Here is a 16,722-nt window from a genome sequence, read left to right on the forward strand (position 1 = left end):
TACAATGAAGAGTATGTAGGTTAGCCTGATCTTAGAGTAGACTAGAAGATCAGCATAACATTGCTGTAATGTTCTATGTTCTATAAAAGGATGGGATAATAACGAGTTCAAATTTTACCATCCAAGTTCAAGAATTTGAATATAGTTTTATAGTCTGGTGTCAGTAAAAGTAACCGGAAACTAAAAGTAATGTCAGCAAAGACCTTATTTAGGAAAAGAAGGAAGATTTCAAGCAGCATATTTAAGGAGGAATGAGAAGTAGAGAAGCATACAGACTCAAGAAGGAAATGTTAGAACTTAAGAATCCTGACATACCTACTTAAGGTCCAACAGCTTAGCAGTGAAAATTGGGGATGCCCAGAATTCCAGAATTGGAGAAGCTGTGCGAAGTTAGAGGTTTGTAGGTCTGAAATCAGTCTTTGTTTGTCCTTCAAGGCAAAGATTACTCCATTCATCAGCTGAGATGTTTGGTAGGGTTCCAATGGATACATGGGTGATTGCTAAGGTCAACTTATGCCTGGATGTTTCTGCTGCTAACAGGAGAGGGTACCTTGATTTTGAATGAGATGTTGGCTCAGGACTTCCTCACCTTGCATTTTCTCTCAGCCTCTAACATGCACTCACTTTTAAGGAAGGCTGCTCAGTTTTCAATTTGGTTGCACCAGGTACAGCAATCCTGAGGAGAAGCATTGTCTCAGTATTTACGTGTCAAGCTCATTAAGAATCATAGATGTTTCAATTAGGTCACCTCTTTTCTTCTAAATTGTAGTGAGTGGAGTCCGAATTAAGTTACATCTTTCCTTCAATAACGGGCCTAAATTACTCAGTTAGACACCAATGCATAGATGTGGTGAAACATCTGACTCGGATGGGGAAAGTAGAAAACTGTTTATAATTATCAATGGAGATACCGCTCCCTTACACTCTTGTACACATCTGAATTGCTTTGAAAACATTTGTCTCAAATGATCCAAACCATTGCAAGTTCTGATATAACCACCATGTGTAAAAAATGTATCGCCTTAATTCTCTATAGGATTGATTTGTGACCATTTAATGCTTATGGACCTTTATGACTTTCCCACAGTAGAAGCAGTCTTTACACATCTACCCCGTCCAACACATTAATACTTTTAAAATTTAGCATTTTACTTAAAAGGCCCACCTTTCATGATAAATGAGATAACTCTCAGTTCTGATACCAACCTTGTAAAGAAGTTGTATTCTTGCTAATTCTTCCATTATTTCTGTCTGATTAATTGGGGGCCACTTCAACTTTGCTTTTGACTAGAGCACAAATGCCAAATTCCACAAGATAACGAAACCAACATTAAATAAACAAAGATTAAAATTACTTTTAAACTATAATTTTGCATTCTTGATAATCTCAGAGTGTTCAAAGTGAATAATATTTTTAACTTTGGTGATTTGTTTTCTATTGTCTCTCTCTCTCTCCCTCTCTGTCTATCTGGGGGTTGAGGCCGTTGGTTGCTATGGTGACCGCTCTGTGGACCACGGCACGCGCCCGACAGACTCGTCCCCGCTTCCCGCGCGCTCCCGCCAGGCTCGTCCCCAGGTCCTGTAGCATGGCGGGCCTGGAGCTGCTGTATCACTCGGTGGCTCAGGATCTGTCTTCTCCTCAGGACGCCTTAGTCTGCTTCGTGCACTGGGAGCTGGTCAGGGCGGGATTCAAGTGCCTGGGGACCGGGGACCAGGTGAGCGAGAGGCCCGAGGCCCGATGGACGAGTAGCAGCAGCAGCAGGCCTCGGCCTCCGGCAGCCGCTCAGCGCCGCGGAGATGGCAGGCGGAGGGAAAGAGAAAGTGAAAGTGCTTCCACTGGACTGAAACAGGCACTGAGACCGACTGGAATCAGCCCCCATAACGCCCCCTCTCACCATAACACCCCCTCCCCACAACATCCCCCCTCCCCACAACATCCCCCCCTCCCCACAACATCCCCCCCCTCCCCACAACATCCCCCCCTCCCCACAACATCCCCCCCCTCCCCACAACATCCCCCCCTCCCCACAACATCCCCCCCTCCCCACAACATCCCCCCCTCCCCACAACATCCCCCCCTCCCCACAACATCCCCCCTCCCCACAACATCCCCCCCCACAACATCCCCCCCTCCCCACAAGATCCCCCCCTCCCCACAACATCCCCCCCCTCCCCACAACATCCCCGCCCTCCCCACAACATCCCCCCCTCCCCACAACATCCCCCCCTCCCCACAACATCCCCCCCTCCCCACAACATCCCCCCCCCCACAACATCCCCCCCTCCCCACAACATCCCCCCCTCCCCACAACATCCCCGCCCTCCCCACAACATCCCCCCCCACAACATCCCCCCCTCCCCACAACATCCCCCTCCCCACAACATCCCCCCCCCACAACATCCCCCCCCCCACAACATCCCCCCCCCCACAACATCCCCCCCCACAGCATCCCCCCCTCCCCACAACATCCCCCCTCCCCACAACGCCCCCCTCACCATAACACCCCCTCACCATAACACCCCCTCACCATAACACCCTCTCACCATAACACCCTCTCACCATAACACCGTCTCACCATAACACCCTCTCACCATAACACCCCATCCCCAAAACACCCCCCTCCCCACAACACCCCCCTGTCCACAACGCCCCCCCCTCCCCACAACGCCCCCCCTCCCCACGACGCCCCCCCCCCCACGACGCCCCCCCCTCCCCACAACGCCCCCCCTCCCCACAATGCCCCCCTCCCCACAACACCCCCTCTCCCCACAATGCCCCCCTCTCCCCACAACGCCCCCCTCTCCCCACACGCCCCCCTCTCCCCACAACGCCCCCCTCTCCCCACAACATCCCCCTCTCCCCACAACGCCCCCCCTCACCATAACGCCCCCTGACCGTAACGCCCCCTCTCCCCATAACACCCCCTCTCCCCATAACGCCCCCTGACCGTAACGCCCCCTCTCCCCATAACACCCCGTCTCCCCATAACATCCCCCCACAACGCCCCCTCTCCCCACAACGCCCCCTCTCCCCACAACGCCCCCTCTCCCCATAACGCCCCCTCTCCCCATAACGCCCCCTCCCCATAACGCCCCCTCTCCCCATAACGCCCCCTCTCCCCATAACGCCCCCTCTCCCCATAACGCCCCCTCTCCCCATAACGCCCCCTCTCCCCATAACGCCCCCTCTCCCCATAACGCCCCCTATCCCCATAACGCCCCCTCTCCCCATAACGCCCCCCTCCCCATAACGCCCCCTCTCCCCATAACGCCCCCTCTCCCCATAACGCCCCCTCTCCCCATAACGTCCCCTCTCCCCATAACGCCCCCTCTCCCCATAACACCCCGTCTCCCCATAACATCCCCCCACAACGCCCCCTCTCCCAACAACGCCCCCTCTCCCCACAACGCCCCCTCTCCCCACAACGCCCCCTCTCCCCACAACGCCCCCTCTCCCCACAACGCCCCCTCTCCCCACAACGCCCCCTCTCCCCACAACGCCCCCTCTCCCCACAACGCCCCCTCTCCCCACAACACCCCCTCGCCCCACAACGCCCCCTCTCCCCACAACGCCCCCTCTCCCCATAACGCCACCTCTCACCGTAACGCCCCCTGACCGTAACGCCCCCTCTCCCTGTAACGCCCCCTCTCCCTGTAACGCCCCCTCTCCCCATAACACCCCCTCTCCCCATAACACCCCCTCTCCCCATAACATCCCCCCACAATGCCCCCTCTCCCCACAACGCCACCTCTCCCCACAACGCCACCTCTCCCCACAACGCCCCCTCTCCCCACAACGCCCCCTCTCCCCACAACGCCCCCTCTCCCCACAACGCCCCCCTCCCCACAACGCCCCCTCTCCCCACAACGCCCCCTCTCCCCACAACGCCCCCTCTCCCCACAACGCCCCCTCTCCCCACAACGCCCCCTCTCCCCACAACGCCCCCTCTCCCCACAACGCCCCCCTCACCATAACACCCTCTCACCATAACACCCTCTCACCATAACACCCTCTCACCATAACACCCCATCCCCAAAACACCCCCCTCCCCACAACACCCCCCTCTCCACAACGCCCCCCCCCCACAACGCCCCCCCTCCCCACGACGCCCCCCCTCCCCACAACGCCCCCCCTCCCCACAACGCCCCCCCCCACAACACCCCCTCTCCCCACAATGCCCCCCTCTCCCCACAACGCCCCCCTCTCCCCACAACGCCCCCCTCTCCCCACACGCCCCCCTCTCCCCACACCGCCCCCCTCTCCCCACAACATCCCCCTCTCCCCACAACGCCCCCCTCACCATAACGCCCCCTGACCGTAACGCCCCCTCTCCCCATAACACCCCCTCTCCCCATAACGCCCCCTGACCGTAACGCCCCCTCTCCCCATAACACCCCGTCTCCCCATAACATCCCCCCACAACGCCCCCTTTCCCCACAACGCCCCCTCTCCCCATAACGCCCCCTCTCCCCATAACGCCCCCTCTCCCCATAACGCCCCCTCTCCCCATAACGCCCCCTCTCCCCATAACGCCCCCTCTCCCCATAACGCCCCCTCTCCCCATAACGTCCCCTCTCCCCATAACGCCCCCTCTCCCCATAACACCCCGTCTCCCCATAACATCCCCCCACAACGCCCCCTCTCCCAACAACGCCCCCTCTCCCCACAACGCCCCCTCTCCCCACAACGCCCCCTCTCCCCACAACGCCCCCTCTCCCCACAACGCCCCCTCTCCCCATAACGCCCCCTCTCCCCATAACGCCCCCTCTCCCCATAACGCCCCCTCTCCCCATAACGCCCCCTCTCCCCAAAACGCTCCCTTTCCCCACACAGCCCCCGCTCCCCACAACACCCCCTCTCCCCATAACGCCCCCTCTCCCCATAACGCCCCCTCTCCCCATAACGCCCCCTCTCCCCATAACGCCCCCTCTCCCCATAACGCCCCCTCTCCCCATAACGTCCCCATAACGCCCCCTCTCCCCATAACGCCCCCCTCCCCATAACGCCACCTCTCCCCATAACGCCCCCCTCCCCATAACGCCACCTCTCCCCATAACGCCACCTCTCCCCAAAACGCTCCCTTTCCCCACACAGCCCCCGCTCCCCACAACACCCCCTCTCCCCATAACGCCCCCTCTCCCCATAACGCCCCCTCTCCCCATAACGCCCCCTCTCCCCATAACGCCCCCTCTCCCCATAACGCCCCCTCTCCCCATAACGCCCCCTCTCCCCATAACGCCCCCTCTCCCCATAACGCCCCCCTCCCCATAACGCCACCTCTCCCCATAACGCCCCCCTCCCCATAACGCCACCTCTCCCCATAACGCCACCTCTCCCCAAAACGCTCCCTTTCCCCACAACGCCCCCGCTCCCCATAACGCCCCCTCTCCACATAACGCCCCCTTTCCCCATAACACCCCCCCCCACCATAACACCCCCTTGCCCCATAACGCCCCCTCTCCCCATAACGCCCCTCTCCCCATAACGCCACCTCTCACCGTAATGCCCCCTGACCGTAACACCCCCTCTCCCCGTAACGCCCCCCTCTCCGCACAACGCCCCCCTCTCCCCATAACGACCCCTCTCCCCATAACACCCCCTCTCCCCATAACATCTCTCTCCCCACAACGCCCCCTCTCCCCACAACGCCCCCTCTCCCCACAACGCCCCCTCTCCCCACAACGCCCCCTCTCCCCACAACGCCCCCTCTCCCCACAACGCCCCCTCTCCCCACAACGCCCCCTCTCCCCACAACGCCCCCTCTCCCCACAACGCCACCTCTCCCCACAACGCCCCCTCTCCCCACAACGCCCCCTCTCCCCACAACGCCCCCTCTCCCCACAACGCCCCCTCTCCCCACAACGCCCCCTCTCCCCACAACGCCCCCTCTCCCCACAACGCCCCCTCTCCCCACAACGCCCCCTCTCCCCACAACGCCCCCTCTCCCCACAACGCCCCCTCTCCCCACAACGCCCCCCTCCCCACAACGCCCCCCTCCCCACAACGCCCCCCTCCCCACAACGCCCCCCTCCCCACAACGCCCCCCCTCCCCACAACGCCCCCTCTCCCCACAACGCCCCCTCTCCCCACAACGCCCCCTCTCCCCACAACGCCCCCTCTCCCCACAACGCCCCCTCTCCCCACAACGCCCCCTCTCCCCACAACGCCCCCTCTCCCCACAACGCCCCCTCTCCCCACAACGCCCCCTCTCCCCACAACGCCCCCTCTCCCCACAACGCCCTCTCTCCCCACAACGCCCCCTCTCCCCACAACGCCCCCTCTCCCCACAACGCCCCCTCTCCCCACAACGCCCCCTCTCCCCACAACGCCCCCTCTCCCCACAACGCCCTCTCTCACCGTAACGCCCCCTCTCCCCGTAACGCCCCCTCTCCCCGTAAAGCCCCCTCTCCCCGTAAAGCCCCCTCTCCCCGTAACGCCCCCTCTCCCCGTAACGCCCCCTCTCCCCGTATCGCCCCCTCTCCCCGTATCGCCCCCTCTCCCCGTAACGCCCCCTCTCCCCGTAACGCCCCCTCTCCCCGTAACGCCCCCTCTCCCCGTAACGCGCCCTCTCCCCGTAACGCGCCCTCTCCCCGTAACGCCCCCGCTCATTGTAACGCCCCCTCTCATCGTAACGCCCCCTCTCATCGTAACGCCCCCCTCTCATCGTAACGCCCCCCTCTCATCGTAACGCCCCCCTCTCATCGTAACGCGCCCTCTCCCCGTAACGCCCCCTCTCCCCGTAACGCCCCCTCTCCCCGTAACGCCCCCTCTCCCCGTAACGCCCTCTCATCGTAACGCCCCCTCTCATCGTAACGCCCCCTCTCATCGTAACGCCCCCGCTCATCGTAACGCCCCCGCTCATCGTAACGCCCCCTCTCATCGTAACGCCCCCTCTCATCGTAACGCCCCCTCTCATCGTAACGCCCCCTCTCATCGTAACGCCCCCTTTCATCGTAACGCCCCCTCTCATCGTAACGCCCCCTCTCATCGTAACGCCCCCTCTCATCGTAACGCCCCCTCTCATCGTAACGCCCCCTCTCATCGTAACGCCCCCTCTCATCGTAACGCCCCCTCTCATCGTAACGCCCCCTCTCCTCGTAACGCCCCCTCTCATCGTAACGCCCCCGCTCATCGTAACGCCCCCGCTCATCGTAACGTCCCCGCTCCCGCTCATCGTAACGCCCCCTCTCATCGTAACGCCCCCACTCCCCGTAACGCCCCCACTCCCCGTAACGCCCCCACTCCCCGTAACGCCCCCTCTCCCCGTAACGCCCCCTCTCCCCGTAACGCCCCCTCTCCCCGTAACGCCCCCTCTCCCCGTAACGCCCCCTCTCCCCGTAACGCCCCCTCTCCTCGTAACGCCCCCTCTCCCCATAACATCCCCCCACAATGCCCCCTCTCCCCACAACGCCACCTCTCCCCACAACGCCCCCTCTCCCCACAACGCCCCCTCTCCCCACAACGCCCCCCCTCCCCACAACGCCCCCTCTCTCCACAACGCCCCCTCTCCCCACAACGCCCCCTCTCCCCACAACGCCCCCTCTCCCCACAACGCCCCCTCTCCCCACAACGCCCCCTCTCCCCACAACGCCCCCTCTCCCCACAACGCCCCCTCTCCCCACAACGCCCCCTCTCCCCACAACGCCCCCTCTCCCCACAACGCCCCCTCTCCCCACAACGCCCCCTCTCCCCACAACGCCCCCCCTCCCCACAACGCCCCCCCTCCCCACAACGCCCCCCCTCCCCACAACGCCCCCCCTCCCCACAACGCCCCCCCTCCCCACAACGCCCCCTCTCCCCACAACGCCCCCTCTCCCCACAACGCCCCCTCTCCCCACAACGCCCCCTCTCCCCACAACGCCCCCCTCCCCATAACGCCACCTCTCCCCAAAACGCTCCCTTTCCCCACAACGCCCCCGCTCCCCACAACGCCCCCTCTCCACATAACGCCCCCTTTCCCCATAACACCCCCCCTCCCCACAACACCCCTTTGCCCCATAACGCCCCCTCTCCCCATAACGCCCCTCTCCCCATAATGCCACCTCTCACTGTAATGCCCCCTGACCGTAACGCCCCCTCTCCCCGTAACGCCCCCCTCTCCCCACAACGCCCCCCTCTCCGCACAACGCCCCCCTCTCCCCATAACGCCCCCTCTCCCCATAACGCCCCCTCTCCCCATAACGCCCCCTCTCCCCATAACGCCCCCTCTCCCCATAACGCCCCCTCTCCCCACAACGCCCCCTCTCCCCACAACGCCCCCTCTCCCCACAACGCCCCCTCTCCCCACAACGCCCCCTCTCCCCACAACGCCCCCTCTCCCCACAACGCCCCCTCTCCCCACAACGCCCCCTCTCCCCACAACGCCCCCTCTCCCCACAACGCCCCCTCTCCCCACAACGCCCCCTCTCCCCACAACGCCCCCTCTCCCCACAACGCCCCCTCTCCCCACAACGCCCCCTCTCCCCACAACGCTCCCTCTCCCCACAACGCCCCCTCTCCCCACAACGCCACCTCTCACCGTAACGCCCCCTGACCGTAACGCCCCCTCTCCCTGTAACGCCCCCTCTCCCTGTAACGCCCCCTCTCCCTGTAACGCCCCCTCTCCCCATAACGCCCCCTCTCCCCATAACGCCCCCTCTCCCCATAACGCCCCCTCTCCCCATAACACCCCCTCTCCCCATAACACCCCCTCTCCCCATAACACCCCCTCTCCCCATAACACCCCCTCTCCCCATAACATCCCCCCACAATGCCCCCTCTCCCCACAACACCACCTCTCCCCACAACGCCCCCTCTCCCCACAACGCCCCCTCTCCCCACAACGCCCCCTCTCCCCACAACGCCCCCTCTCCCCATAACGCCCCCTCTCCCCAAAACGCTCCCTTTCCCCACACAGCCCCCGCTCCCCACAACACCCCCTCTCCCCATAACGCCCCCTCTCCCCATAACGCCCCCTCTCCCCATAACGCCCCCTCTCCCCATAACGCCCCCTCTCCCCACAACGCCCCCTCTCCCCAAAACGCTCCCTTTCCCCACACAGCCCCCGCTCCCCACAACGCCCCCTCGCCCCATAACGCCCCCTCTCCCCATAACGCCCCCTCTCCCCATAACGCCCCCCTCCCCATAACGCCCCCTCTCCCCATAACACCCCCTCTCCCCATAACGCCCCCTCTCCCCATAACGCCCCCTCTCCCCATAACGCCCCCTCTCCCCATAACGCCCCCTCTCCCCATAACGCCCCCTCTCCCCATAACGCCCCCTCTCCCCATAACGCCCCCTCTCCCCATAACGCCCCCTCTCCCCATAACGCCCCCTCTCCCCATAACGCCCCCTCTCCCCATAACGCCCCCTCTCCCCATAACGCCCCCTCTCCCCATAACGCCCCCCTCCCCATAACGCCACCCCATAACGCCCCCCTCCCCATAACGCCACCTCTCCCCATAACGCTCCCTTTCCCCACAACGCCCCCGCTCCCCATAACGCCCCCTCTCCACATAACGCCCCCTTTCCCCATAACACCCCCCCTCCCCACAACGCCCCCTTGCCCCATAACGCCCCCTCTCCCCATAACGCCCCTCTCCCCATAATGCCACCTCTCACCGTAATGCCCCCTGACCGTAACGCCCCCTCTCCCCGTAACGCCCCCCTCTCCCCACAACGCCCCCCTCTCCGCACAACGCCCCCCTCTCCCCATAACGACCCCTCTCCCCATAACACCCCCTCTCCCCATAACATCTCTCTCCCCACAACGCCCCCTCTCCCCACAACGCCCCCTCTCCCCACAACGCCCCCTCTCCCCACAACGCCCCCTCTCCCCACAACGCCCCCTCTCCCCACAACGCCCCCTCTCCCCACAACGCCCCCTCTCCCCACAACGCCCCCTCTCCCCACAACGCCCCCTCGCCCCACAGCGCCCCCTCTCCCCACAACGCCACCTCTCACCGTAACGCCCCCTGACCGTAACGCCCCCTCTCCCTGTAACGCCCCCTCTCCCCATAACACCCCCTCTCCCCATAACACCCCCTCTCCCCATAACATCCCCCCACAATGCCCCCTCTCCCCACAACGCCACCTCTCCCCACAACGCCACCTCTCCCCACAACGCCCCCTCTCCCCACAACGCCCCCTCTCCCCACAACGCCCCCTCTCCCCACAACGCCCCCTCTCCCCACAACGCCCCCCTCCCCACAACGCCCCCTCTCCCCACAACGCCCCCTCTCCCCACAACGCCCCCTCTCCCCACAACGCCCCCTCTCCCCACAACGCCCCCTCTCCCCACAACGCCCCCTCTCCCCACAACGCCCCCTCTCCCCACAACGCCCCCTCTCCCCACAACGCCCCCTCTCCCCACAACGCCCCCTCTCCCCACAACGCCCCCTCTCCCCACAACGCCCCCTCTTCCCACAACGCCCCCTCTCCCCACAACGCCCCCTCTCCCCACAACGCCCCCTCTCCTCACAACGCCCCCTCTCCCCACAACGCCCCCTCTCCCCACAACGCCCCCTCTCCCCACAACGCCCCCTCTCCCCACAACGCCCCCTCTCCCCACAACGCCGCCTTTCCCCACAACGCCCCCGCTCCCCATAACGCCCCCTTTCCCCATAACACCCCCCCTCCCCACAACACCCCCTTGCCCCATAACGCCCCCTCTCCCCATAATGCCACCTCTCACCGTAATGCCCCCTGACCGTAACGCCCCCTCTCCCCGTAACGGCCCCCTCTCCCCACAAGGCCTCCCTCTCCGCACAACGCCCCCCTCTCCCCATAACGACCCCTCTCCCCATAACATCTCTCTCCCCACAACGCCCCCTCTCCCCACAACGCCCCCTCTCCCCACAACGCCCCCTCTCCCCACAACGCCCCCTCTCCCCACAACGCCCCCTCTCCCCACAACGCCCCCTCTCCCCACAACGCCCCCTCTCCCCACAACGCCCCCTCTCCCCACAACGCCCCCTCTCCCCACAACGCCCCCTCTCCCCACAACGCCCCCTCTCCCCACAACGCCCCCTCTCCCCACAACGCCCCCTCTCCCCACAACGCCCCCTCGCCCCACAACGCCCCCTCTCCCCACAACGCCCCCTCTCCCCACAACGCCACCTCTCACCGTAACGCCCCCTGACCGTAACGCCCCCTCTCCCTGTAACGCCCCCTCTCCCTGTAACGCCCCCTCTCCCTGTAACGCCCCCTCTCCCTGTAACGCCCCCTCTCCCTGTAACGCCCCCTCTCCCCGTAACGCCCCCTCTCCCCGTAACGCCCCCTCTCCCCGTAACGCCCCCTCTCCCCGTAACGCCCCCTCTCCCCACAACGCCCCCTCTCCCCACAACGCCCCCTCTCCCCACAACGCCCCCTCTCCCCACAACGCCCCCTCTCCCCACAACGCCCCCTCTCCCCACAACGCCCCCTCTCCCCACAACGCCCCCTCTCCCCACAACGCCCCCTCTCCCCACAACGCCCCCTCTCCCCACAACGCCCCCTCTCCCCACAACGCCCCCTCTCCCCACAACGCCCCCTCTCCCCACAACGCCCCCTCTCCCCACAACGCCCCCTCTCCCCACAACGCCCCCTCTCCCCACAACGCCCCCTCTCCACACAACGCCCCCTCTCCACACAACGCCCCCTCTCCCCATAACGCCTCCTCTCCCCATAACGCCTCCTCTCCCCATAACGCCTCCTCTCCCCATAACGCCTCCTCTCCCCATAACGCCTCCTCTCCCCATAACGTCCCCTCTCCCCATAACGCCCCCTCTCCCCATAACACCCCGTCTCCCCATAACATCCTCCCACAACGCCCCCTCTCCCCACAACGCCCCCTCTCCCCACAACGTCCCCTCTCCCCACAACGCCCCCTCTCCCCACAACGCCCCCTCTCCCCACAACGCCCCCTCTCCCCACAACGCCCCCTCTCCCCACAACGCCCCCTCTCCCCACAACGCCCCCTCTCCCCACAACGCCCCCTCTCCCCACAACGCCCCCTCTCCCCACAACGCCCCCTCTCCCCACAACGCCCCCTCTCCCCATAACATCCCCCCACAATGCCCCCTCTCCCCACAACGCCCCCTTTCGCCAAAACGCTCCCTTTCCCCACACAGCCCCCGCTCCCCACAACACCCCCTCGCCCCATAACGCCCCCTCTCCCCATAACGCCCCCTCTCCCCATAACATCTCGCTCCCCACAACGCCCCCTCTCCCCACAACGCCCCCTCTCCCCACAACGCCCCCTCTCCCCACAACGCCCCCTCTCCCCACAACGCCCCCTCTCCCCACAACGCCCCCTCTCCCCACAACGCCCCCTCTCCCCACAACGCCCCCTCTCCCCACAACGCCCCCTCTCCCCACAACGCCCCCTCTCCCCACAGCGCCCCCTCGCCCCACAGCGCCCCCTCTCCCCACAACACCACCTCTCACCGTAACGCCCCCTGACCGTAACGCCCCCTCTCCCTGTAACGCCCCCTCTCCCTGTAACGCCCCCTCTCCCCATAACACCCCCTCTCCCCATAACACCCCCTCTCCCCATAACATCCCCCCACAATGCCCCCTCTCCCCACAACGCCCCCTCTCCCCACAACGCCCCCTCTCCCCACAACGCCCCCTCTCCCCACAACGCCCCCTCTCCCCACAACGCCCCCTCTCCCCACAACGCCCCCTCTCCCCACAACGCCCCCTCTCCCCACAACGCCCCCTCTCCCCACAACGCCCCCTCTCCCCACAACGCCCCCTCTCCCCACAACGCCCCCTCTCCCCACAACGCCCCCTCTCCCCACAACGCCCCCTCTCCCCACAACGCCCCCTCTCCCCACAACGCCCCCCTCCCCACAACGCCCCCCTCCCCACAACGCCCCCTCTCCCCACAACGCCCCCTCTCCCCACAACGCCCCCTCTCCCCACAACGCCCCCTCTCCCCACAACGCCCCCCTCCCCACAACGCCCCCTCTCCCCACAACGCCCCCTCTCCCCACAACGCCCCCTCTCCCCACAACGCCCCCTCTCCCCATAACGCCCCCTCTCCCCACAACGCCCCCTCTCCCCACAACGCCCCCTTTCCCCACAACGCCCCCGCTCCCCATAACGCCCCCTTTCCCCATAACACCCCCCCTCCCCACAACACCCCCTTGCCCCATAACGCCCCCTCTCCCCATAATGCCACCTCTCACCGTAATGCCCCCTGACCGTAACGCCCCCTCTCCCCGTAACGGCCCCCTCTCCCCACAAGGCCTCCCTCTCCGCACAACGCCCCCCTCTCCCCATAACGACCCCTCTCCCCATAACACCCCCTCTCCCCATAACATCTCTCTCCCCACAACGCCCCCTCTCCCCACAACGCCCCCTCTCCCCACAACGCCCCCTCTCCCCACAACGCCCCCTCTCCCCACAACGCCCCCTCTCCCCACAACGCCCCCTCTCCCCACAACGCCCCCTCTCCCCACAACGCCCCCTCTCCCCACAACGCCCCCTCTCCCCACAACGCCCCCTCTCCCCACAACGCCCCCTCTCCCCACAACGCCCCCTCGCCCCACAACGCCCCCTCGCCCCACAACGCCACCTCTCACCGTAACGCCACCTCTCACCGTAACGCCCCCTGACCGTAACGCCCCCTCTCCCTGTCACGCCCCCTCTCCCTGTAACGCCCCCTCTCCCTGTAACGCCCCCTCTCCCTGTAACGCCCCCTCTCCCTGTAACGCCCCCTCTCCCTGTAACGCCCCCTCTCCCTGTAACGCCCCCTCTCCCTGTAACGCCCCCTCTCCCCGTAACGCCCCCTCTCCCCGTAACGCCCCCTCTCCCCGTAACGCCCCCTCTCCCCACAACGCCCCCTCTCCCCACAACGCCACCTCTCACCGTAACGCCCCCTGACCGTAACGCCCCCTCTCCCTGTAACGCCCCCTCTCCCTGTAACGCCCCCTCTCCCTGTAACGCCCCCTCTCCCTGTAACGCCCCCTCTCCCTGTAACGCCCCCTCTCCCTGTAACGCCCCCTCTCCCTGTAACGCCCCCTCTCCCTGTAACGCCCCCTCTCCCCGTAACGCCCCCTCTCCCCGTAACGCCCCCTCTCCCCGTAACGCCCCCTCTCCCCACAACGCCCCCTCTCCCCACAACGCCCCCTCTCCCCACAACGCCCCCTCTCCCCACAACGCCCCCTCTCCCCACAACGCCCCCTCTCCCCACAACGCCCCCTCTCCCCACAACGCCCCCTCTCCCCACAACGCCCCCTCTCCCCACAACGCCCCCTCTCCCCACAACGCCCCCTCTCCCCACAACGCCCCCTCTCCCCACAACGCCCCCTCTCCCCACAACGCCCCCTCTCCCCACAACGCCCCCTCTCCCCACAACGCCCCCTCTCCCCACAACGCCCCCTCTCCCCACAACGCCCCCTCTCCCCACAACGCCCCCTCTCCCCACAACGCCCCCTCTCCCCACAACGCCCCCTCTCCACACAACGCCCCCTCTCCACACAACGCCTCCTCTCCCCATAACGCCTCCTCTCCCCATAACGTCCCCTCTCCCCATAACGCCCCCTCTCCCCATAACACCCCGTCTCCCCATAACATCCTCCCACAACGCCCCCTCTCCCCACAACGCCCCCTCTCCCCACAACGTCCCCTCTCCCCACAACGTCCCCTCTCCCCACAACGCCCCCTCTCCCCACAACGCCCCCTCTCCCCACAACGCCCCCTCTCCCCACAACGCCCCCTCTCCCCACAACGCCCCCTCTCCCCACAACGCCCCCTCTCCCCATAACATCCCCCCACAATGCCCCCTCTCCCCACAACGCCCCCTCTCCCCAAAACGCTCCCTTTCCCCACACAGCCCCCGCTCCCCACAACACCCCCTCGCCCCATAACGCCCCCTCTCCCCATAACGCCCCCTCTCCCCATAACATCTCTCTCCCCACAACGCCCCCTCTCCCCACAACGCCCCCTCTCCCCACAACGCCCCCTCTCCCCACAACGCCCCCTCTCCCCACAACGCCCCCTCTCCCCACAACGCCCCCTCTCCCCACAACGCCCCCTCTCCCCACAACGCCCCCTCTCCCCACAACGCCCCCTCGCCCCACAACGCCCGCTCTCCCCACAGCGCCCCCTCTCCCCACAGCGCCCCCTCTCCCCACAACGCCACCTCTCACCGTAACGCCCCCTGACCGTAACGCCCCCTCTCCCTGTAACGCCCCCTCTCCCTGTAACGCCCCCTCTCCCCATAACACCCCCTCTCCCCATAACACCCCCTCTCCCCATAACATCCCCCCACAACGCCCCCTCTCCCCACAACGCCACCTCTCCCCACAACGCCACCTCTCCCCACAACGCCCCCTCTCCCCACAACGCCCCCTCTCCCCACAACGCCCCCTCTCCCCACAACGCCCCCTCTCCCCACAACGCCCCCTCTCCCCACAACGCCCCCTCTCCCCACAACGCCCCCCTCCCCACAACGCCCCCCTCCCCACAACGCCCCCTCTCCCCACAACGCCCCCTCTCCCCACAACGCCCCCTCTCCCCACAACGCCCCCTCTCCCCACAACGCCCCCTCTCCCCACAACGCCCCCTCTCCCCACAACGCCCCCTCTCCCCACAACGCCCCCTCTCCCCACAACGCCCCCCTCCCCACAACGCCCCCTCTCCCCACAACGCCCCCTCTCCCCACAACGCCCCCTCTCCCCACAACGCCCCCTCTCCCCACAACGCCCCCTCTCCCCACAACGCCCCCTCTCCCCACAACGCCCCCTCTCCCCACAACGCCCCCTCTCCCCACAACGCCCCCTTTCCCCACAACGCCCCCGCTCCCCATAACGCCCCCTTTCCCCATAACACCCCCCCTCCCCACAACACCCCCTTGCCCCATAACGCCCCCTCTCCCCATAATGCCACCTCTCACCGTAATGCCCCCTGACCGTAACGCCCCCTCTCCCCGTAACGGCCCCCTCTCCCCACAAGGCCTCCCTCTCCGCACAACGCCCCCCTCTCCCCATAACGACCCCTCTCCCCATAACACCCCCTCTCCCCATAACATCTCTCTCCCCACAACGCCCCCTCTCCCCACAACGCCCCCTCTCCCCACAACGCCCCCTCTCCCCACAACGCCCCCTCTCCCCACAACGCCCCCTCTCCCCACAACGCCCCCTCTCCCCACAACGCCCCCTCTCCCCACAACGCCCCCTCTCCCCACAACGCCCCCTCTCCCCACAACGCCCCCTCTCCCCACAACGCCCCCTCTCCCCACAACGCCCCCTCTCCCCACAACGCCCCCTCTCCCCACAACGCCCCCTCTCCCCACAACGCCCCCTCTCCCCACAACGCCCCATCGCCCCACAACGCCCCCTCTCCCCACAACGCCCCCTCTCCCCACAACGCCACCTCTCACCGTAACGCCCCCTGACCGTAACGCCCCCTCTCCCTGTAACGCCCCCTCTCCCTGTAACGCCCCCTCTCCCTGTAACGCCCCCTCTCCCTGTAACGCCCCCTCTCCCTGTAACGCCCCCTCTCCCTGTAACGCCCCCTCTCCCTGTAACGCCCCCTCTCCCTGTAACGCCCCCTCTCCCCGTAACGCCCCCTCTCCCCGTAACGCCCCCTCTCCCCATAACGCCCCCTCTCCCCATAACGCCCCCTCTCCCCATAACACCCCCTCTCCCCATAACACCCCCTCTCCCCATAACATCCCCCCACAATGCCCCCTCTCCCCACAACACCACCTCTCCCCACAACGCCCCCTCTCCCCACAACGCCCCCTCTCCCCA

At 65.8% G+C, this 16,722-nt stretch overlaps 1 protein-coding gene across 2 annotated transcripts in view; it reads left to right on the forward strand.

The window, feature by feature from the left end:
- The first annotated feature begins 1,557 nt into the window (after window positions 1–1,557).
- psmf1 (proteasome inhibitor subunit 1) overlaps window positions 1,558–16,722 on the forward strand; it is an 81,009-nt gene continuing 65,844 nt past the window's right edge. For both annotated transcript variants that reach the window (XM_043710888.2, XM_087994709.1), the window contains exon 1: window positions 1,558–1,715. In XM_043710888.2, coding sequence (XP_043566823.1) covers window positions 1,587–1,715 — 129 coding nt within the window. In that variant the 5' untranslated portion in view covers window positions 1,558–1,586. The remainder of the gene's footprint in view (window positions 1,716–16,722) is intronic.

This window comes from Chiloscyllium plagiosum, unplaced genomic scaffold (assembly GCF_037043375.1).
Source record: "Chiloscyllium plagiosum isolate Xiang-an unplaced genomic scaffold, Cpla_swu_hap1 HiC_scaffold_15, whole genome shotgun sequence".
NCBI lineage: Eukaryota > Metazoa > Chordata > Chondrichthyes > Orectolobiformes > Hemiscylliidae > Chiloscyllium > Chiloscyllium plagiosum.